This window comes from Halichoerus grypus, chromosome 15 (genome assembly GCF_964656455.1).
Source record: "Halichoerus grypus chromosome 15, mHalGry1.hap1.1, whole genome shotgun sequence".
Lineage (NCBI taxonomy): Eukaryota > Metazoa > Chordata > Mammalia > Carnivora > Phocidae > Halichoerus > Halichoerus grypus.
In genome coordinates, this window is record NC_135726.1 from 53,671,397 (window position 1) to 53,693,525 (window position 22,129).

The 22,129-nt window shown below is 54.6% G+C and overlaps 1 protein-coding gene, 1 long non-coding RNA gene and 1 pseudogene across 5 annotated transcripts; 2 read left to right on the top strand and 1 right to left on the bottom strand.

The window, feature by feature from the left end:
- The first annotated feature begins 8,436 nt into the window (after positions 1-8,436).
- On the top strand, positions 8,437-9,717 carry LOC118555973 (large ribosomal subunit protein eL38 pseudogene; annotated as a pseudogene).
- Positions 9,718-10,503: 786 nt separating this feature from the next.
- Positions 10,504-21,490, bottom strand: BCAT2 (branched chain amino acid transaminase 2). 4 transcript variants are annotated; one of them, XM_078063151.1, is made up of 11 exons: positions 20,492-21,490; positions 16,352-16,426; positions 15,789-15,992; positions 14,053-14,163; positions 13,838-13,957; positions 13,543-13,706; positions 12,537-12,679; positions 12,283-12,368; positions 11,965-12,055; positions 11,767-11,841; positions 10,504-10,936 (listed from the first exon to the last, which is right to left on the bottom strand). In XM_078063151.1, exons 1-10 carry the CDS (start codon positions 20,795-20,797, stop codon positions 11,807-11,809), a joined length of 1,335 nt encoding a protein of 444 aa, XP_077919277.1. In that variant the 5' UTR covers positions 20,798-21,490; the 3' UTR covers positions 10,504-10,936; positions 11,767-11,806. The 4 variants fall into 4 exon arrangements, with proteins under 4 accessions (XP_077919277.1, XP_035980424.2, XP_035980426.1 ...); XM_036124531.2 differs by having other exon boundaries at positions 11,915-12,055; positions 20,492-21,486; XM_036124533.2 differs by lacking the exon at positions 20,492-21,490 and adding an exon at positions 16,517-17,224 and having other exon boundaries at positions 11,915-12,055.
- LOC118555988 (uncharacterized) lies at positions 16,786-20,932 on the top strand. The gene is made up of 4 exons (XR_004927243.2): positions 16,786-16,805; positions 18,002-18,133; positions 19,754-19,941; positions 20,826-20,932. It is a non-coding gene; the product is annotated as an uncharacterized LOC118555988 (long non-coding RNA).
- Positions 21,491-22,129: the final 639 nt, after the last annotated feature.

The following is a 22,129-nucleotide window of genomic DNA, read 5'->3' on the forward strand; positions in this document are numbered from 1 at the left end:
CGCTCAGAGTGGCAAGTCTCCACGCCACAGCCTACAAAGCATGTTCTAAGAGTGCTATTATTTTAATAGGCGGGGAGGTGAGATGATTTAGCAGCTACTTGCTCTGGGTCCCTTGTCTGTTAAGCGTGTGGAGCATCTCCTCTTTCTTATGCATTCAGGGTGAGCCCTTCCCTCTGCGAGTTCTGGTGAGGCCGCACTGCTGTCTCTCTAGCATAAAGCTCACCCCCCAATTCTGTGACCCCTGTTGACAACCAAGAAGGCTGGCGGGGAGGCCCTGGCGGGACACTAGGAGGCAGGAAGAGGAGCAAAGGACCCCCCGCCCCTCCAGTGCGAATGGTGCCAGCAGCCATGGGCAGAACTGGCTCCAGCATCTGGTTACTTTTGGCACTTCTAGCACCAGCCAGCTGAGCGGCTCGGGCAGGAAGATTTCCAGCCCCCTCAGACGGAGGTGCCACCTGCAGAGGCCACACCCTCCTGGAAGCCGGAGCGACAGCATCCTGGGGCAGCCCCACCCTCCCAGCCTCCAGAGGGACGAGTCCTACCCTGCAGAGCGCCACTCCTTCTCGTGCCTACAGTCCCCGGGGTTTGACTGCTTCTGATAACAGCTCGGTCTCCTACCTCGGGGATCATGGGTTGCTCCTCCCGCCTCCCAGTGCTCGCAGAACCAATTCCCTTTAATAAACTCCCTGTATTTGAAATACCTGGAGTGGTTTCTGTTTTCCTCAGCTGGCCCAGAAACCTGGTCTGTTTCAGGGCAACTGAAAGCCCTTGGTCAATTTTGAAATCACAGCTTATCTTTCTAGCAAAGCGAAAGGTCTCGAATACTGACAACTACAAAATGAACACATTCAAATGCCTAGACGTTAAAAAAAAAAAAAAAAAGAGGATGAGAAATGAGAAAAACCAAGGCATTATTAAAAGACCAGGCCGGTTTGGAAAAGAACCAAATAGAACTTCTAGAGGGAATGAAACACACACGGAAATGAAATAGTCATTGAAACGGAAAGCTGACGGGAAGAGTCAAACAGCAGATTAGAAACAGCGAAAGGGAGAATCCATGGATTGGAAGGTGGATCTCAGTAGGTTACTGACAGAGACAAATGGATGGAAAATGGAAGAAGAGACACAGAAAGTAGAATAAAAAATTCCAATGGGGGGCGTCCGGTTGGCTCAGTCGGTTAAGCATCTGCTTTTGGCTCAGGTCATGATCCCAGGGTCCTGGGATCGAATCCTGCATTGGGTTCCTTCTCAGGGGAGAGTCTGCTTCTCCCTCTCCCTCTGCCTGCTGCTCCCCCTGCTTGTGCTCTCTCTCTCTCTGTTAAATAAATAAATAAAATCTTAAAAAAAAATAAAGTATTATTTTGGGGCGCCTGGGTGGCTCAGTCTTTAAGCGTCTGCCTTCGGCTCAGGTCATGATCCCAGGGTCCTGGGATCGAGTCCCGCATCGGGCTCCCTGGTAGGCACAGGGCTCCCTGCTAGGCGGGGAGCCTGCTTCTCCCTCTGCCTCTCTCTCTCTGACTCTCATGAATAAATAAATAAAACATTAAGAAAACCAAGCAAAAACATTTCTAAACTTAAAAAAAAAAAAGGAAGAAAAGGATATAGTGTGAGGAGGAGTCTGCTGACACCAACTCTTTTAGAAGTGTTCCCAAATTCCAGGGCAGTGCGGGGGGGGACTTCTCCCCTCACACACCACCAACGAATCCCTGCTCGTGTCCAAGAATTCCAACTCAATTCCGACACTGTCTGCCTAGAGGCAGCATCGGACTCCACACGCTCAGACGGCCCTCCACCCCCCACTGCAGACATCAGTCTACATAAACCTTAGGCTGTGGTCTGGACCCACCCACTACAGATGGGAGTTTCCAACAACCTCCTCTGTGATGCTTTTAATTTGCTAGGGTGGCTCAGGGAAACACTTACTTGTGTTTATCCGTTTATGAAAGGATATGATAAAGAATATGAATCAACAGCCCGATGAAGAGATACATAGGGTGAGGTCTGGGGAAAAAGTGGGGAGCCTCTGTGCCCGCTCCAAGTACACCGCTCTCTCCCAGACCTCCATGTGCTCACCAGCCCAGAACTCTCCAGACCCAGGCCTTTTGGGTTCTTCTTCTTCTTCTTTTTTTTTTTGTAAGATTTTATTTATTTATTTGACAGAGACACGGCGAGAGAGGGAACACAAGCAGGGGGAGTGGGAGAGGGAGAAGCAAGCTTCCCGCTGAGCAGGGGGCTCAATGCGGGGCTCGATCAGGCCTGAGCTGAAGGCAGACACTTAACGACTGAGCCACTCAGGCGCCCCTTTTCTTTTCTTTTTAACTTTAATTTATTAGCTTCCCCCCCCAATTTTTATTTAAGTAACCTCTGCACCCAACGCGGGGCTGGAACTCACAACCCCAATATCAAGAGTCCCATGCTCCACCAGCTGAGCCAGTCAGGTGCCCCTGGAGAATTCTCTCTTGACCTTTCCCTCCTCGCCCCACAAGACATCAACATCTATTTTCCTTAATAGACTTCTTTGATCAGGGTGTCTGGCTGGCTCAGTCCGGCGACTGTTGATCTCAGGGTTGTAGGTTTGAGCCCCACACTGGGCGTAGAGATTACCTAAAAAAAGCAAAATCCTAAAAAAGAAATAGACTTCTTTGATCAATTCCCCTGTCTGTTACCCCTCCCCTCCTCTGTCCCCACCCAAACCCTCAGCACCTACCTTGGGCGTCTGCTTCCAAACCAGCTGGCCCCCCAGCCAGCAAAAACCCCTTGGGTGCTCCCCACTGTGCTGAGCTCTCCCCACCCCACCAAGGTCATCACACCCCATTCTGGGCCATTGTTCCCCCATAAACTGACCTTGCCTGCTCCACCCGAGGGCCTTAGGACTATTTGTTCAAAAAGAAACAAAAAAGAAAGAAGAATGTTTGATCCTATTCCCCCTGTTTAAATGCATCAGTGTTTTCTTTTTATGGCTTCAGGATTATGAGTCACAGTTTTTTTTTTTTTTTTAAGATTTATTTATTTGACAGAGAGAGACACAGCGAGAGAGGGAACACAAGCAGGGGGAGTGGGAGAGGGAGAAGCAGGCTTCCCGCTGAGCAGGGAGCCCGATGCGGGGCTCGATCCCAGGACCCTGGGGTCATGACCTGAGCCGAAGGCAGACACTTAACGACTGAGCCACCCAGGCGCCCCTATGAGTCACAGTTTAAAGGCTTTCTCCACACCCAGGTTAGAAAGGAACTTTCCAATGTTTGCTTCTCATTTTTCAGGTTTCGTATTTTACATTGAAATCTTTGAGCCATTTGGAGTCTATTCAGCGAATTATTTTTTCCATTCCTTCTTTCTATTGGGTTGATGGGGTTTTCTTTATTCCCGTTTCTTTCTTTCTTTTTTTTTATTTTAAGATTTATTTATTTATTTGAGAGAGAGAAGACAGCATGAGCAGGGAGGAGAGGGAGAGGCAAACTTTCTGCTCAGCAGGGAGCCTGATGCAGGGCTCGATCTCAGGACCCCGGGATCATGACCTGAGCTGAAGGCAGACGCTTAACTGAGCCACCCAGGTGCTCCCGCATTTTTTTTTTTTAAGATTTTTATTTATTTATTTGTCAGAGAGAGAGAAAGCACAAGCAGGGGGAGCAGCAGGCTCCCTGCTGAGCAAGGATTCCCCTTGCGGGACTTGATCCCAGGATCCCAGGATCACGACCTAAGCGAAAGGTAGACACTTAACCAACTGAGCCACCGAGGCATCCAGGTCTCTTGATACTCCTAAACAAACCCTTTTCAACCACATTTGCCTTTATATGTTGACTTTGGAAAGCACCTAAGTGTGGGGGCTGGTTGTTTAACCTAACCAACCCTGTGGTTAGAGTTAAAACTTTCAGTCCCTTCCCCTGACCACAGGGAAGGGGAAAGCAATTGGAGGTTGAATTCATCACCAATGGCCAGTTATTTAATCAGTCATGTCTGTGTAATGAAGTGGCCATAAAACCCAAAGGGACGGGATTCAGGGAGCTCCCAGGTGGATGAGCTGTTGGAAATTTGGGGATTGTGGCACCGCCGGAGAAAACATGGAAGCTCCATGCCCTTATCTGGCTGTTCCTGGGTTATATCCTTTTATAATAAACCAGGGATCTAGTAACGAACATTTCTCTGGGTTCTGTGAACCACTCTAGCAAATTAATCCAATCCAGGGAAGGGATTGTGGGAACCTCTGATCTGTAGCTCATGGGTCAGAAGCTGGAATTGGAACTGGTATTTGAAGTAGGGGGGCAGGGAGCAGGCTTGCAGGACCGAACCCTTACCCTGCAGGATCTGGGGTTCTCTTCAGATCAATGGCATCAGGCGTTGAGTTAAACTGCAGGACCCCCAGCTGCTGTTGGAGAATTGTTTGGTGGTGTTGGAAACCACATCGGAATTGGGGTCAGAATCATGGACCCAGAGGTTCATTATCAGTGGAATGGGTAATAAACAGGTACATGCAATGGCAAACTCTAACCACGCAAAACAGCGTTAAGGGAAAGAAGTCCTGTTTTCTCTTTCTCCTCTCATACCTGGCTGGTTGGGGTGTGATCTCATAACATCCCGTCTGACCCGTTGGTCTGACCTTCAGAATGCACCAGAATCCCATCACTCTTTGCTCCTCCCACAGTTACCACCCTGGTCCTGCAGCACCCCCCCCCCCCGCCCCCCATGAGTGCCCCGGCTGAAAGTCCCGGCTTCCATCCTCTCCTCCCTCAGTCTGTTCCCCACACGGCCGCCAGATGGCGCCCGTTCCCACTTACGGAATGTCGAGTTCCTTTTCTGCTGGGAACTCTTTCCGTGACTCCAGGCTCATGCCTAGAAAAGCCTCAGTGCCCGCAAGGCTTTGAAATGTCTGGCCCCTTCCCTGTCTGCGCGCCTCACCGTCTCGCCGTGGCTCGTTGACTCTGTTCTGGCCACACCTGCCTTGCAGTTCCTGGAACACGGATGGCACCTTCTAGCCTCAGGGCCCTTGTACTGGCTGTTTTCTCTGCGCGGAATACTCTTCCCCCAGACACCCACGTGGCTCATCCCTCACCTGCTTCAGGTGGCTGCTCCGAATCCACCTGCCATGGGCAATTAAATGATATTAGGGGGGCGCCTGGGTGGCTCAGTTGGTTAAGCGACTGCCTTCGGCTCAGGTCATGATCCTGGAGTCCTGGGATCGAGTCCCGCATCGGGCTCCCTGCTCTGCGGGGAGTCTGCTCCTCCCTCTGACCCTCCCCCCTCTCATGTGCTCTCTCTCTCATTCTCTCTCTCTCAAATAAATAAATAAAATCTTAAAAAAAAAAAAAAATAAATAAATAAATAAATAAATGATATTAGGGAATCGTTGATTTCATTATGGGTGGCATCGTTGGAAGACACACACTGGAGGGGGGGAGGGCTGAAGATGTCTGGAATGAACTCTAAGAGGGTTCAGCAAGGAGCACCTGGGTGGCTCAATCGGTTAAGGGTCCTGACTCTTGATTTCCGCTGGGATCATGCTCTCAGGGTCATGGGACCATCTATCCCCCAATCAGGCTCCCTCGGCCAAGAGTCAGCTTCCTCCGTCTCCTGCTCCCTCTGCCCCTCCCCCTCCCTCCACCTTGTGCTCGTGCCCATTTTGGGGACCGTGGCACCGCTGGAGAGAACATGGAAGCTTCGTGCCCTTTCCCCGTGCCTTATCTGGCTGTTCCTGGATTATATCCTTTTATAAACCAGTGATCTAGTAAGGAACGTTTCTCTGGGTTCTCTGAACCCATCTAGCAAATCAATCCAACCCAAGGAAGGGACTGTGAGAACCACATTTACCAGTGTGTTGTGTTTACTCTCACCCCCACCCCCAACCCGTTGGAATGTGAGAGCCAAGAGGGCAGCCCTGTCCTCTTTTTTTAAAGATTTTATTTATTTACTTGAGCGAAAGAGAGAGCTCGAGTGGGGGAGAGGGGCAGAGGGAGAGGGAGAAGCAGACTCCTCGCTCAGCATGGACCCCAAGGTGGGACTTGATCCCAGGACCCTGGGATCATGACCTGAGCTGAAGGCAGATGCTTAACCGACTGAGCCACTCAGGTGCCCCTATTTTTTTCCTAAATATCTTATTTATTTTATTCAAGGATTCCTGAATGGGGCAGCACCCCATCTAGCAGGTAGGTAGGAGCTCCAAGGAGGTGTGCAAAACGAAAGACTTTTACAGGCAGAGGGACTGGGGACAAGGATGTTATATTAGCAAAAAGCGGATTGGTGGTGGCAAGGGCCCCTTCCTTTAGGGGATGGCAGGGGTCTACCAGGCAGGTGGCCTCCTGAGGGCTGGTGAGGTGATTTCAGATGGTTTAAGATGCCATTCCTGAAAGAGGCTGAAACTGTACCTAGGTTTAGTTGGATGTCAAGTCTCTGGTGATGTAGGGCTTGGCTTTGCACAAGTGATTCCATGTTGGACCTCGTGTCTCTTTTTTAGCAGTTTTGTGTTTAGTTTTTAGCAGTCTAGTGGTAGCTCCATCCAGCTACCAGCCTTAGTGTGAGCAGGTAGCCATATGTGCAGTTTGAGACATCATGGCGGCCGGACCCCAGCCTCGTTCCGGCAGTGACAGTTGGTCCCAGTCTTGTGGTCAATGGGAAGCTGCCAGCCTCCTTTTCAGCTTTGAGGATGTGGCCCATTCTGGTCACTGAGGTGTGGGAGGTATGTCTTCGGAATCTCAGTGTTGAATGAAGACAGATGGGCATGACAAAAGAGCCTTTGCTGCTTCTCTGAGGACAACAGAATTGCCCCCAGAAAGGCAAGAGCATCGCCAAGAAGCTGACCAACATCCGTGGATGGTTGAGCTGCTGATTTAACAGACCCTGGACGTATGTTCTTGCCTCTTTCTCCTTACCATTATTCTTTACGACTATTCAGGTCATGAAAGATCAGAAAAGATGCACGAGAGGCGCCTGTGGGCTCAGTCAGTTGAGCACCGGACTCTTGATTTCGGCTCAGGTCCCGATCTCAGGGTTGTGGGATCAAGCCCTGTGTCGGGCTCCAGGCTCAGCGAGGAGTCTGCTCGAGATTCTCTCTCTCCCTCTGCCCCTCCTCCACTGCTCTCACTTGCTCTCTCTCTCTCAAATAAATAAATAAATCTTTAAAAAGAAAGAAAGAAAAGCTGGAGGACCTTCCCCACATAGGAGGAGGGTAAGCAGCCATGACAAGTACGGAAACGTGGGATCCCAGATTAGATCTAGATCACTGGGTGATTGTAACAGGATATAACCCAGGAACAGCCAGATGATGAGACGCAGAGGACCAGGCCTAGGGAAGGGCGCAGAGCTTCCAAGGCCTCTCCAGGTGCACCACCCTCCCCCCAAAATAAGTTCTTTTAAGAGATAAGCTGCAACAGTAGCAGATCTGTTGCTTATTTTATTATTTAACCAAGTCTCACATTAGCTTGCTACGTGCCAAGCATTGCTCGTGGACTTTTTAGTCCTGAGACCTCTTGACCCTCCTCCACGAGGACCCCCCTCCCAAGGGGCCTTAGTTAATGTGGGTTACACCCATCAATATTTATAGAATTAGAAATCACAACAATTAACCAAATATGTATTCATTAAGTCATTTAAAAAATAACAATACTTAACTAATGATGTGTTATGTTTACCTCGCTGGGCCTCAGGTTCTTCAGGAGGGCCTCTGCCTCATAATAATGGCTGTTTACCAGTCCTTTCCCTTCAGATGCAAATCTAGGACAAAAATCTGGCCCACCCTTTTGGGGCCCAGTTACTGGCCAGCAATTCAATTGGCTACTAGAGTCAGGGACTCTCCTTGGCTGTGATCAGCTCTGGCCATCGGGAAAGACAAAGAAGCAAAGAATCTTTTGACTGGAAGTCACAAAACAAAGCAAAACAAAAACCCTACAAAATACAAAAAAACCCAAAAGCAAATCACAACCTGACAAAAGTGGTTTAAACCAGTTTTTGTTTAATTTTGACTTTTTTTATCTATTTATTTTTTAAAGATTTTATTTATTTATTTGACAGAGAGAGACACAGCGAGAGAGGGAACACAAGCAGAGGGAGTGGGAGAGGGAGAAGCAGTCTTCCCGCTGAGCAGGAGCCTGATGCGGGGCTCCATCCCAGGACCCTGGGATCATGACCTGAGCTGGAGGCAGAGACGCTTAACGACTGAGCCACCCAGGCGCCCCTTAATTTTGACTTTTTTTAAAGCAAAACTAGAAATCAGGTTTTTTTTTTTTAAGATTTATTTATTTATTTGAGATAGAGAGAGAGGGCATGAACAGGGGGAGCGGCAGACAGAGGGAGAAGCAGGCTCCCCGCTGAGCAAGGACCCAGGGATCATGACCTGGGCCTAAGGCAGACGCTTAACCGCTTAACCGACCGAGCCACCCAGGCGCCCCTAGAAATCAGGTTTAATGGTTGGAGGACCCGAGGTCTCTGTGTTCGGCGGTCAGTACGTGGACAATGGCCCTCTTGGGCGTGAAGTGGCTACAGCTACTCCAAGCATCACACTTCCGGATGATCACAGCCAAAGGGAGGGAAGAAAAGAAAAGGTTGTCTTTCAGGATTTCTTTTATCAAGGGAAGAAAGCTTTCCCAGAGGCCTCCAGGCAAATTTCCCCATTATGTGCATGACCCCCTCTTGAGCAATCATTGACAAAAGGAAATGAGAGGGTATGACAATGGTTATCAACAAATCGGAATTTTGTCCCACAGCTGATAACTGCGGGACAGGCCCCAGACTGTGTCCGCCCTAGTCCCACATGGGTCTCCCTCCAGCAAAGGGGGTCAGAGATAAGGTGACAAGCCCAAGGTCACACACCAAGCAGATAAGGGAGGCACATTTGTATCCAGACCTGCAACCAAATGGATATGCCTGTGATGTGGGATGCAAAGGCAAAAGGAAAATTAAATGTCTTTACCACTTACAGCCCATTGACAAGTCCTTGAAACAGGAAGAGTGACATTCCTCTAGGGCCTCGGCTGCCTCGATGTTAACACTTTGCTAAGGGCAAAAGGCAATCTTAGCTTAACATTATCCATCCCGACCCCCCAGGATCCTGTGAGTCTACTTTAACATATAAAAATGTCTTTGGAAACTTCCCTTATCTCTACCCGCCCCTCCCCCAAGATACATGTTGGCACTCATCCCCCAAGCATGTGACCCACTGATACACATCTGAAGGGTCTCATGACTGAGGTTTTATTAGACAGTAATAAATGACCTTTTCCCAACCACAGCTAGCCCCCTCAAGGTCCTGGAAACCTTGTTTCCCTAAATGCCTTAGAGACTTAACGCTGTCCCCAACCCCCTCCCAACTTTAAAGTATATAATGGGCCACTGCTCAGGACCCCCATGCGGCTCCTTCTGCCCACAGGTCCTGTCCCTGGGCTGTAATAAAATCAGTTTTTCCATCCTCCTTTCTCGCCGTTGGCCGTGCCAGCCTCACGCTCCCCTGCGCCCCCCGTAGCCATGCCTCCAAAATCGAGGAAATCAAGGACTTTTTGCTCACGGCCAGGCGAAAGGACGCCAAATCCGTCAAGATCAAGAAAAATAAGGATAATGTGAAGTTTAAAGTTCGGTGCAGCAGATACGTTTACACCTTGGTCATCACGGACAAGGAGAAGGCAGAGAAACCGAAGCAGTCCCTGCCTCCAGGTTTGGCAGTGAAGGAGCTGGAGTGAACCTGGCCCACTGATTTGAACTGGATTAAAGTTTGAAAAATTCTTAAAAAAAAAAAAAAAATCAGCTTTTTGCACCAAAGATGTCTCAAGAATTCTTCCTGGGTCGTCAGCTCTGGACCCCGACATTTTCTTACATGGCCTGGTCTTAATGTCAGCTCTCTCCATACCTACACATAACAACTATTAAAGTATGTGTGTGGAAGATTGTGTCCAAGATTGGGACACAAGGCATGACACAGGGAGGGAACGGGGACTAGGTTTTATAGACTTCTGATGTTCACTCCCTCCAAGGGTAGAGCATCTTGCCTTGCTCCCCACCCACCAGGGCCCACTGTCGGCAGTATTGGCCATGGGTGCTGGGAAGCCCTTGGAAGAGAGTGAGCAGAGGCAGCTCTGGGGGTACAAAGACTCTTTGGGGGCCAGACTGGATGCAGAGAACGGGCTAGGCAGGGCAAGGGTCCAGGCAGGAGAAGACAAGAACTGAGCTGAAGCAGGGCTGAGAGGACACAGAGGAGGAGACAGACAGGGCAGAGCTGGGGACAGGAGGACAGGGCTTGAGTCTGATGGGCTTTGGGGGGAAAAGGGGTTACAGAGCCGAGGGATCTGGCTTAGTGACTGGATGTACGGTGGGGCTGTCCCAAAGATGGGGAAGTAGAGGAGGCGTGGGTTGGTGGGGGCAAGAGGCCAAACTCAGTGTATGAGGTGGAAAAATCTCCCACGTCAGAGAAAACGCCAGGTCACTGGGGGCTCGGATTGCTGGGTCTTCGAGAATGAAAAGGGCCCAGGACAGGGATTCCTGGAGAAGACCCTAGAGTCCCTGAGCTGTATCATTGGAGATGAGAGCTAATGGCTTGTTCTTTGGCATTTATTTCAAAATTGCAGCGAGGAAAAAAAAAAAAATCAACAGCAGCACGGGGAGATCCGGCCTGAGAACGGAGAGATGCGGAGTCGGGGCCAAAGTGTGTCTTTGACCCCACAACACGGAGCAGCGGGGAGCCCAGATCCCCCAAGGTCTGAGAGGCGGGGCTGGGGGCCCGGACGCCTGGGTCCGGCCCTTATGGCTTTGGGAGTGTAGAGACCACGTGGGGGCGCCAGAGACCCAGGCGTCCCGGCAGCCCCCGGCCTTTTATTTCATATTGCACTTCAGGTGAGTCATAGGTAGGGAGGCGAGGGTCCGGCGAGGACTAGATGCCGTGGGTGGGTGGGTGGGTCCGAGGAGAGGTAGGGCCGAGTCTTTAGCGTCACACCGGGAGCATCCACTCGTGAGGTCCCGCTCCGTACTGCGGGGCAACAGAGGCGAGGTGTGAGAGGAGAGCCACACTGCAACTCCCAGCAAGCCCGGGGGCGCCGCAGGCTAACTGGTTGCGGATTTGCGCCCCAGGACCTCATGGGAAATGTAGTCCACTTCCCGGAAGCCGGCCAATAACCGCAGGGAAGGGGAACCGTGGCCGAGTGGGCGCAGAGGCTGAAGGGAGATGGAGTTCTGCGAAGAGTCACTGGAAGAACTTTTTGGTGGTCGTGGGGCGGGGTGGGGGTGGGGATCGTTTTTGGCTGAGATGGCCCAGAAGAGTGGGGAGAGGTGTTGTTCTAGGTCCCAGTGCACAACACTGGACTTTAGAGAAGCTCACAGGAAAGGCAGTTCTAGGTCGAGTGCCGGGAAAGGAGCCCAGAGGTTCTCAGGAAAGAGAACTCGGCCGAGATTAATGGAAACACCTCCAGGAGCTTATGACAGGAAATATTCCTGGGCCACACTGGGGGACCAGGATCCCGGGGCTTCTGGAAGATTTCTCAGGCCAAAGAGAAAGCCCGGGGCTCCAGGGGCTCTGCGCGCGGCTTCTGGCCCCAAGTCCCACGGGCCCCTGGGAAGGGGTCCCCACTGCAAGGACACGCAGGAGCCACGGAGGGGGAGGGAAGGGGATTCCACAAGTCAGCGTTTAGAGGCTCCCAGGAAAGGACAGTGACTCGGTCTGGGGCCCAGAGGCCCACGGCAAGGGCCATGATCGGCTCTTGGGGCTGCGCGGGCAGGAGGGCTCCCAGTCCAGGGGCTCCTGGGACGTGAACTTCCCTGGGGAGCAAACATCCAGCCCACTTCCCGGCCAGTGCACCTCACCTGGATCGCCTTCAGCTCCTTCAGGAAGCGGAGGATAAGCTCAGGCCCGTTTTCCATGGTGGGAACGTGCAAGTGCTGGAGAAGACTGTGCCATGAGGACCAGGAACCCCCTTCTTCCCTCCCGTCTCCAGTGGCAGCCCCACCTCACCTTGCCTTGGTACAGGATTTGGTGCACAGGGCAGACCTGGCAAGCAGTGCCTGAGCCAAAGACTTCCCGGACCCGCCCCTCCTGCAGCGCCCGCAACAGCTCCTCCATGGTGATCTTCCGCTCCGCTACCCGGAACTCCCCCTGCCGGGCCACACACGTGTGAGCCCGGGGCGGCCCTCGCCGCGCAGCCCTGCCTCTCCCTCCCCGAGAATGGGGACAAAGACACCCGAGGAGACAGACACCCAGAGAGAAGGGGCAGAGACGTGCTACTGTGCCCCAGCCCCCCACCCAGAGCCCCCTGAGGTTCTGGACCCCCCAACACAGCAGTACCCCATCACTCCAGCCACCCACAATCACGGCGCCCTCACCCAGGTCCGGGCCAGGTCCAGCAGGCTCTGTCTGACCACTCCAGGCAGGATGACACCGTCCAGTGAGGGGGTCACCAGTTCCAGCACTGGGGCAAGTATAAGGGCTGGGGGGTTACCTCACGCCCTCAGGCACACCCTCCCATCTTCTTAGGAAGCCACCCCAACCCACCCACCCCCATCCGTGAAACCTGCAGTTGGCTAGGACTTAGGATAGACCCTCTTCCCTGGGGGGGGGGGGTCATGGGAGGGCTCACCCCCGTCCTCGTGGGTCCAGTAGATGAAGATGTTCATGGTGCCCACCTCGGTGAGCTGCTGCTCAGGCCCATAGAGCCAGAGCACCTGCTCACAGCCCCTCTTTTTCGCCTCCTGCTGCACCAGTACCGTGGGCCCGTAATTCCTGGCAAAGAGAGAAGCATGGTTGACCAGGAAACCGGCTCCTTCCTCAGACTCACCCGAGGGCTCACCGTCTTCTCGGTGAACAATGCCCCAGCCATTGCCATCACAGTGCCGGCTGCTCTGGATCCTGGGGCTCCCACTAGCCTGGGGGCCCCTGGAAGGCAGGGCCCGGACCTGATTCTTCGGCATCCCCAGCTTCGCCCGGCCCAGGGCCTGGCCCTCGGGAGACCTCACAAGATAGGTGTGTGGAAGGGACCCGAATGAAGCTCTCAGCTGGGGTCACACTTGCTATCCCAACACACCGTCACCCCACCTTCTGCTTGGATCACCTCGGGGGGGGGGGGAACCCTCCCTGCCCTGCTGAGCCGAGGACCCTAGCAACAGATTAACACAGGAAGCCCACACAGAGCATGGTGATCACTGGAGGCCCAGGGGACTATGAGAGCTGCGCATGGGGGTGGGGAGGTGGGGGCGCTGGCCAAGCCTGGGCGTTTCAGGGGAGGCTACCTGGGGGAGAGACCAATGAGCTAAGGATAAACTTCATTTCTGGAGGCTTCCCAGGAGGCCAATCCGGGTTTCTCCACTGACTTTCACCTTATCCCTTCCAAATTCTGAGCCGATGTGTCCACAGCGCTTAGCACAGACCCTCTCCCCTTAAGCACCCCGCCCCCAATGTTGTTGGCACAACATCCCATCCCCACGGGCAAGCAGAGCTGTCCCCAGTCATGTGAAACAAGACGGGAAGGAAGGACAACTGACATCTGAAGACACAAATCCACACCCAAAGCAGACAGCCAGTGTCTCGGACATCCAGCGTCCCGGACATGTAGGGTTGGGGGAGGGACTGCTGGAGAGACTACTTACCCCCCCAGCTTGTAGTCACCGACCCCGCCCATCCAGGCCCGGATGAAGGCTGGGTCGGCCAGGAGGGAGACGGGGTCCACGGCGTCTCCGGGGAAGTATGCACCCACGGGGCAGAGAATGACAAACAGGAGCGCTTGCGAGGAACGGGAGACGCCTAGTGAGGGCTGCGGTGGGCAGAAGGGGGCATCAGGGACCCAGGAGTCCAGGCCCCCAGCCCCTCCCCCTCCCTCGCCCCTGGAGTCCCCACCCCCGCCCTGACCTCCACCCCGTCCCGGAGTCAGGGAGTCAGGCCCACCTCATTCCCGATGAGCACAGGCCGGACGTAGAGGCTGCTGTTGTTGCCCTCAGGGACCCAGTCCTTGTCCACTTCCACCAGCCGGCGGATACACTCGAGCAACTCGACCTTGTCAAAACTCTGGGCAGGATTCCCACGAGTCAGCCGCCCGCCTCCCTGCTGCCCTCGCCCCACGCCGCACCCTGCTCCCCCCGGGGCCAGCCAGGGCCCCTCACCGGCAGGCAGAGGCGCAGGGCTGAGCGCAGCATCCGGTCCATGTTGAGCCAGGGTCGGAAGAGGCGCACGCGCTGGTCGCTGCCTTTGAACGCCTTCATGCCCTCAAAGAGCTGCGGGGACAGGTGGGGGGGTCCCTGAGCTCAGAGACCACCTCGGGGAAGCCGCGAGACACATCGAGAGATCCCAACACAGCGCCTGATACACAAGGATTCAGACACAGATGCAGAGACGGAGCCGAGAGACCAACCCGCTGAGCGCAGAGAGGAAGAGAAGGGGGATGAGAGAGACGGACAGAGAGAGCCCAGAAACAGCTGGACACCCACAGCCAGAGGTGCCGAGAGAGCGCCCTGCTTAAACCCCTTCCATGTTACTGGTCCCATTTCTCAGGAACAGCGATGGCATGCAAGTTCTGTTTTTAAAGACTCCTTGCGTTCTTGAGAAGCACTGAACTCGCTGTGGATGAAATACTGCATAGCCCAGGATTTGCTTCAAAATCTTACAGGAAGGGGGCACGACGATGGGAGTCCAGACGAAATGAGAGGGTGACCCACAGGTGTTAGCTGATGAAGCAGGGTGGTCGGCAGGGGGCTTATATATTATTCTATTTTTATGTTTGAAATTTCCCATAATGAAAACTTTAAAAAAATCTCTATACCCTACATGGGGCTCCAGCTGATGACCCTGAGATCAAGAGTCACATGCTCGACTGCCTGAGCCAGCCAGGCGCCCCCAAAACATTTGTTAAAGTACAAAAAAACAAAAAACAAAAAACCAACACAAAGTTGACCCGCACCCCCAGCCGGATGTTGACCTCGGCCTTCGAGGCCTCACAGGATCTGGCCCCTCTTATCTCAGCCTCCTGAGGCTGACACTGCAAACCAGTTACTAGGGATGAAATACGTTCATCCAAATTCTTGTCACCACTGAAGCTCCCTCAGGAAGCCTCTGCTTTCAGCCATGGCTTTAAGTCATAACCTGAATGCCTCCTGGGTATCTTCCTTAAAGTCCCCGCACCAAGTCCTGCAAAGCCAATCTCCTGCTGGGTCCCCACAGGGGGACAGCCCCCTGGCCTACCTGGTCACCTGGCCAAAACTCTGGGCACCACACTCGGCCCTCCCTTCCCTGCTCTTGTCCAGCCTCCGGCCCCAGCTCAGGCCTCCTGGCCTCCAGCTCATCCTCCATCCGGCCTGAGGGGGTCTCACTACACCCAGAGCTGAGCCTGCTCCATGTCTGCTCAGGGCGCTCCAGGTTCCCAGTGCCCTTGACAAGGTGCCAGCCCCGAGGCCCCTCTGCGGCCCTGATGCCATCCTCAGCCTCCTCCACCACGTTCCAACCCCCCAATTCCCCCGATACGCCGGGCTCTCCTTTGTCCCGTGGTTGCTCCCTCTCCTGCTAACACCCTAAGCTTCCTCTGCCAGACGAGATCCTACTTCCTTTCAAGTTAGAGGTTGGACTGGTGCCTCCTCTGGCTCCCAGAACATCTCAGGTGCCTCCTTCAGAGCATGACCGCACGGGGCTGTAACCAAAACGTGGGGTTTTCGAGTAGAACGAGGTCTGCTCTTCTTGGGGACCCCGGCATCAGCCAGCACGGGGCCTGGAACACGAGAGACCTCAGAGAACACATCTGGAGCAAGAAGAAACAGACAAAGAGCAAGGCCAGGGCGGTGGACCTGGCAAGCGACAGGGCAAGAGGGAAGCGATGCAGAGAGACGGGCAGAGAGGTCAGCAGCCATGCCTGCATGGAGTAGTGGAGGCCGGAGCAGGCGGGGTGCAGCGTGAGGTTCTGGAAGGGCTGGATACGGGGCCGGCCCCAGCCCTTCTCCTCCTTCCATTCCACCATCAGCATGTGGTCGGTGAATGTCTTCCCAAACACCAGGGGCTTGCTGGGGTCAGGCTTCTGATGAGGCTCCCGTGTCATTTCCAGCTGCAGGTCTGCAGCCTGAGAAAAGAGAGGGGACCCGGGTAGCCTGAAATCTCGTCGCAACCTCAAACTGAAAAACTACAACTCCCATGAACCTCTGGGGCTAAGACCCAAAGAGAAGAGAGACCTGTAGCCCCAGAGGCTTGTGGGACATGCAGTATCAAATCTCTCCCACAGCCTTACGGCGGACTATTAGGACCCCACTGCCAACCACCTTCACCTTTGGACCCTGGACCCTTTTGGAGATGCCCAAATCCAGCTGCCAGCCCTTTCCTCAAACCTAAGAGTCCTGGCCCCCAGCTCCCTCCTCCCTCAAGCCCAGTAGTCCTGGCCCCAGCCCCTCTTTGAGATCCCAAAGTACATTCCCCTCCATTCACCTTGAAGTTGGATGAGGCATATCTTCTGGGGCCACACAGAAGCCAAGAGACAGGGAGGAGTTTTCGGGCCCAAATCTGAGGGTGGGGACAGAAGTAAGAAAGGTGGTGAGGCCAGGAAAGGTAGAGAGAGCAGGGGACCCTCGTGCCTGCTTTGCCACTACGCACTTGGAACGTCCCTCTGGCCTGATCTGTCCCAGGCCCAGTGCATTCTAGATGGACCACGTGGCCCTGGACAAGTCGGCTCCCCTGTCAAGCAGCACCTAGTGGGAGAGAATCCTGAAGGAGGCCAAGACCCCTCCCTGTCCTCACAAGCACAATCCCTAGGAAGGGCTGAATCAGCTCCTATCCCCTCCATGCCAGGGCAAAGTCAAATACAGGCACCTCCCACCCCTGGGAACTTTGGCCCCAGCCCTGAGATCAGCTCAGACAGAAGACTGCGACGCAAAGTGCACAGGTAAGTGACGGCCACCCTGGGGGACCCAAATCCTGATAAGAATTAGAAAAGTGAGGGGCGCCTGGGTGGCTCAGTCGTTAAGTGTCTGCCTTTGGCTCAGGTCATGATCCCAGGGTCCTGGGATCGAGCCCCGCATCGGGCTCCCTGCTCGGCGGGAAGCCTGTTTCTCCCTCTGCCTCTCCCCCTGCTTGTATTCCCTCTCTGTGTCTCTCTGTCAAATGACTAAAATCTTAAAAAAAAAGAAAAGTGAGGAACCTAGAGGCCATACTTCCCCAGAACCCAGAAGCTGGGCCTCCGTCCCCCTCCTCCCTCAGACCTAGGAGTCCGGACCCCCAGCTCCTTCCTCCCTCAGACCCAGGAGTCCAGGCCCCCTGCCTCCTCCCCCCTCAGACCCATAAGTCCAGGCCTCCAGTCCCTTCCTCCCCCAGACCCAGGAGTCTAGGGCCCCAGCCCCCTCCTCCCTCACACCCTGGAGTCCAGACCTCTGGCCTCCTCCTCCAGACCCAGGAGTCTAAGCCCCCAACCCACTTGTCCCTCAGATCCAGGAGACCCAGGCCCCAGCCCCTCCTCCCTCAGACCCAAGAGTCCAGACCCCCAGCCCCCTCCTCCCTCAGACCCAGGAGTCTAGACCTCTGGCCTCCTCCTCCCCGAGACCCAGGAGTCCAGAGCCCTAGTCCCTCTTCCCTCAGACCCAGGAGATCAGTCCCCAGTCCCTCCTCTCTCAGACCCAGGAGTCCAGGACCCCAGCCCCCTCCCTCCCTCAGACCCTGGAGTCCAGCCCTCTGGCCTCCTCCTCCTCCAGACTCAGGAGTCTAATCCCCCAGCTCACTCCTCCCTCAGATCCAGGAATCCAAGCCCCCAGCCCCTCCTCCCTCAAACCCCCGAGTCCAGACCCCCAGCCCATTCTCTCTCAGATCCAGGAGTCCAAGTCCTTATTCTTTCAGGATATCAGACCAACTGGGCTCAGATTACTTGAGCCCCCAACCCCATACCTTGGACACCAGTGATTCCAATTCCCTTCAGATCCCAGGGCTGAGAGGCAGCCACATGGACCTGGGGGGTGATCCCAGGGTGAGACCCTGCTCAGATAAACATCTGTGGCCTGCCTGAGACAAACGAGGGAGAGGAAATCGGTCTGTGTCCATCAGGGTGGCCTCTCCCCAGTATTCTTTGACCTCATAATGCCTCTTTCCCAGCCTGGCAGGAAAGCAGCTGGGTCATGAGATTGGCGCAGATGGAACAGCCTAGCCTGCTCCTGCCTGTGAGCTGGGTGAGCGGACACCAACCAGTGAGAACGAACATGAGTGGCAGCAGTCACTGGTCAGTAGGTGAGTCATGGGGAGATGGGGGCTGCGGAGCGTGACGTCTGAGCAGTGGTTTCGGATAGTGTGGGGCCCAAGGGCTTCTGGGCGGATCAGAGTGTAGGTTCACGGCATGGCCTCTAGGTGGCGCTGTGTAGCCCACCCAAGTCTGTGGCTATGCTTCCGTCCAGGAGGGAACAGGACACCCACAGCACAGAGAAAAGATAAGACACCCAGGGCAGAGACAGCCAGTATCTGGACAGGAAAGCAGAGCTCAGGAGGAGCCAGAATGGAAGAAAAAATAAAAGAGAGGGAAAAGCAAGAATGAGAAAACAAAAAGACATAGAAAACAAAACCGAGGGGGTGCCTGGCTGGCTCAGTCGGAAGAGCAGGTGACGCTTGATCTCAGGGTCCTGAGTTCGAGCCACGCGTTGGGTGGAGAGGTTACTTAAAAATAAAATCTTAAAAAAAAACCAAACCAGAAATGGAAACCAAACTGAGAACAGAAATCAAGAACACAAGATGCCAAAATAGATATGATCATAAAGAGAGACTGATATGAGAGACAGATAGGGAGGCAAACTCAGGCGAAGTGAAGTCTGGAGAAATCTAGAAAAAGGCCAAGGGTGAGATACGGAGAGGCTGAAGGAGGAAAAAGTAAGCAACGACCAGATTTCAGGTGACAGCACAAAGTGAAACGAGACCCAGAGAAACGAGGAAAGACAGAAAGACAGCGATGCCAACACCTGGAGACAAACTTCTCAGGGATGCTTAGAGACAGAGTATATCCAAGAGAGAGAGAAGGGAGAGGCAGAAAACACACGCACGGGGCACAGAGGAGCCGGGTAGTGTCCAGGTTGTACATCAGCACTGGCCATCAAGACCCTCTTGCCCTGAGAGAAGCTGCTTTCATCCTTCAAGGACATTTCTGTAGAAGCGGGGGTGGGGGGTCTCCCCTCAGCTCAGGGAAAGTGCTCCGCCATCTGACACCCCAAGCCATGGGGATTGGGACCAAGGGATGCTAGATGGGCTACTGGGACAAAGAATGTGAAAAGATTGGGGCTGAATTAAGAAACAAGGAAGGGTTGGGGGGGAGGGGCACAGAGCAGGGCTCTGCAATGTGATGGAGCCTCCCCTGTGTCTCATTACAGCCTAGGACTGTCCCCAGCACAATCCAGGACCATTCTCTCAGCACGGCCCCAGGAATGTCACCATCAAAGCCCAGGACTGTTTGTCATAGTTCAGCACTGTCCTTCATGCTTCAGGACTGCCCCCCCCATCACAGCCCAGGAAGGGTCCCCCTTGTAATGCAGTGCTGTCCTTTATCTCAGCCAGGGACTGTCCCTATCACAGCCCCAAAGGGTCTCAGTCAAAGCCCCAAATTGTCCTCGTTGTGGCCCAGGACCGATCCCATCACATGTAGGACTGTCCCATGATAGCCCAGGACTCTCCCATCGCAGACCAAGACTGCTCAACGGCAGCTCGAGACTCTCCACCATCACAACCCCAAACCGTCCCTGCCCCTGCCCGGGACTCTCCCACCACAGCCCAGAAGTGGCACCCCCAGAGCCCAGATGGTCCCAGTCACAGCCCAGCGTCAGTCACCCCAGCCTCGGAACAGTAACAATGTGCCCTGCTCTCCATCAGGCTGGGGTAGGAGTCCCAGACGGGGTCCGGAGCAGAACAGGACGCGAACAACACTTCTCCCGGGGTGATGCTGCCGCTGTGCAGGGCTCTAAACATCCCTTCTGTGAGCTGTTAGCGTTTCTTCCCTCGCTGAGAAACTGTGCTGTAAAATCCCGCTCTCCAAAGCTCTGCTGGTCGACCGCTTCTGGGTAAGAATGGACCGGGAGGATCTGTCTCTGTCTCTGTGACAGTCGGAAGAGGGCTCCCTTTCCAACCCTGATGCGCAGCTTCGGAGGAGAGCTTGCAGGGACAGTCCACGCACATCTTAACTTTCAGGGGCCTTGGGTCCAATTCCCAGTCCAGACCTGAGATCTGTGCCTTCGTCCTACCCGCACCCCTAGAAGTTCGGGGTGTCTTATCCCGGCGCCCCCACAGGCTGGCTGTTATCCCTTCCTTCACCGCCCCCACCCCACGCAGCCCTGTGCCTGTCCCATTAACCGTACCCCCCTCCACGTTTCCCTCCTACCTCCCGTCGGCGGCCCCGTCCCACCAACTACCTCCCTCCGCCTCCCTCGCCCTTAAAGCCTCGAGCTCCTCTCCAAGGGGCCCCTCCTCCTCGGCGCCCGGCAGCGGAACCCGAGCGCCGGGGGCGCGACGCCGGACGGGGCCGGGCGCTAGTGGTCCACCCGGAAGTGGGCCTTCCCCCCTCCCCCGCCTCCCCCCCCCTCCCGTTTCCCCGGCCCGGGGCCGCGAACCCACCTGCCCCAGCGCGGCTGCGGCCATGGTCGGTGCTGCGGGGAACTGTGCCCGCCCGGGCCGCCGCGCGGGAGAAAGACGTTCCGGCCCCGCCCCGCTCACGCCCCCTTCGGCGGGAGGGCTGCTTGCCCTACGCCCCTGGTGGGTCGGGCCGCCCCAATTATAGGGCGCCTGCGGGGAGCCGGGCCCTGCTCGAGAGCGCATGCTCTGGAATCCGCGGGGCTGGGGGAGCACAGGGACACGCACCCTCCTCCCCGCCCCCACCCAGATTCCGTTCCAGCCGCACCATTGCTGCGCAACACAGTGCATGAAGTTTTTAAAAAATGCATTTTAATAGGCACTGTCACGGGACGCTAACGAGGATGAGCAGCCCGAGGTGAGAGCTGAGAGGCCAGGAGCAGGAACCTCCGCATGTCTCCATCCCGTGGTGATAAGGCAACGCACTGGCTGTTAAGTGTCGTTAGGTGTCAGTGGGGGCGTGTATCATGTAAATGAAAAGGGAAAGCACTTCGGAAAAAGGCCTCTGAAGAGGGTAGCAGGTAGGGATGCATGAAGGAGTTGCAGTCAACCCCTGTTTGAATATAGTTTTTCTTCCCAAGGAGAAAATGTATGTGTATTCGTTGTAACTTTTTAAGAGATACAACACACGCGGGGCAGCTGGGTGGCTCAGTCCGTTAGGCGTCAGACTCTTAGTTTCCACTCAGGTCATGATCTCAGGGTCCCGAGATTGAGTCCCACACAGCACAGAGTCAGCTTGGGATTCTCTGCCTCTCCCTCTCCCTCCCCCTCTGCCCCTCTTCCTAGCTCGCATATGCACACTCTCTCTCTAGAATAAATAAATATCTGAAATAAATAGGGGTGCCTGGGTGGCTCAATCGGTTAAGCCTCCAACTCTTGATTTCAGCTCAGGTCATGCTCTCAGGGTCAAGAGATCGAGTCCCTCGGCTGGCTCTGCGCTCAGCGCAGAGTCTGCTTGTCTCTCTACCTCCGCAACCCCCCCCCCCCGCCCGCTTGCACTCTCTCTCTCAAATAAATAAGTATCATTTAAAAAATATATACAACAGGGTGCCTGGATGGCTTAGTCAGTTAAGCGTCTGCCTTCAGCTCAGGTCTCAGGTCATGATCCCGGGATCCTGGGATCGAGTCCCGCCGGGAGCCCGCTTTTCCCTCTCCCTCTGCCTGCCTCTCTGCCTTCTCTCTCTGTCAAGTAAGTAAAATCTTAAAAAAAAAAAAAAAAGATACAACACACACGGTTCCGGTCCCATCAGTGAGGCCCGAAAAATTTTAATCCACCAACGCATGAGTGAGCCTCTAAGAACAGCCCCTAGAGCCCCTAGGGCAAGGTTACCTGGTTATGCCCCCTTGTATCTCCCCAACTACAGGACCCCCAGGGGCAGAGTTAGCTAATTATAGTTCATCAGGATCCCTCTAATGCCTAGCAATTCAAACCTGCATTAGTGCCCCCTATACCGAACTCCTTGGTCACTGTGGCCCCAAAACCTCCTGTGGTCAGAGTTCCCCCAACTCCTGCATCCGGATTACAAGAACCAAAATCTTTTTCCTGTCGAGTCCTCAAACTCCGATTCCTGGGCCACCGTGCCCCCACAATTCTGCTCTGGGATATTTTGCCCCCGAATTCTG

Excerpts from the sequence above, each read along its gene's own strand:
- BCAT2 (XM_036124531.2), bottom strand. The coding sequence starts at position 20,797 with ATGCACTGTGTTGCGCAGCAATGGTGCGGCTGGAACGGAATCTGGGTG. Across the intron at positions 14,164-15,788 it reads GCCTCCACTACTCCATGCAG|CTCTTTGAGGGCATGAAGGC; the intron begins GCATGGCTGCTG and ends CTGTCCCCGCAG. Across the intron at positions 13,958-14,052 it reads CCCTGCGCCTCTGCCTGCCG|AGTTTTGACAAGGTCGAGTT; the intron begins GTGAGGGGCCCT and ends AATCCTGCCCAG.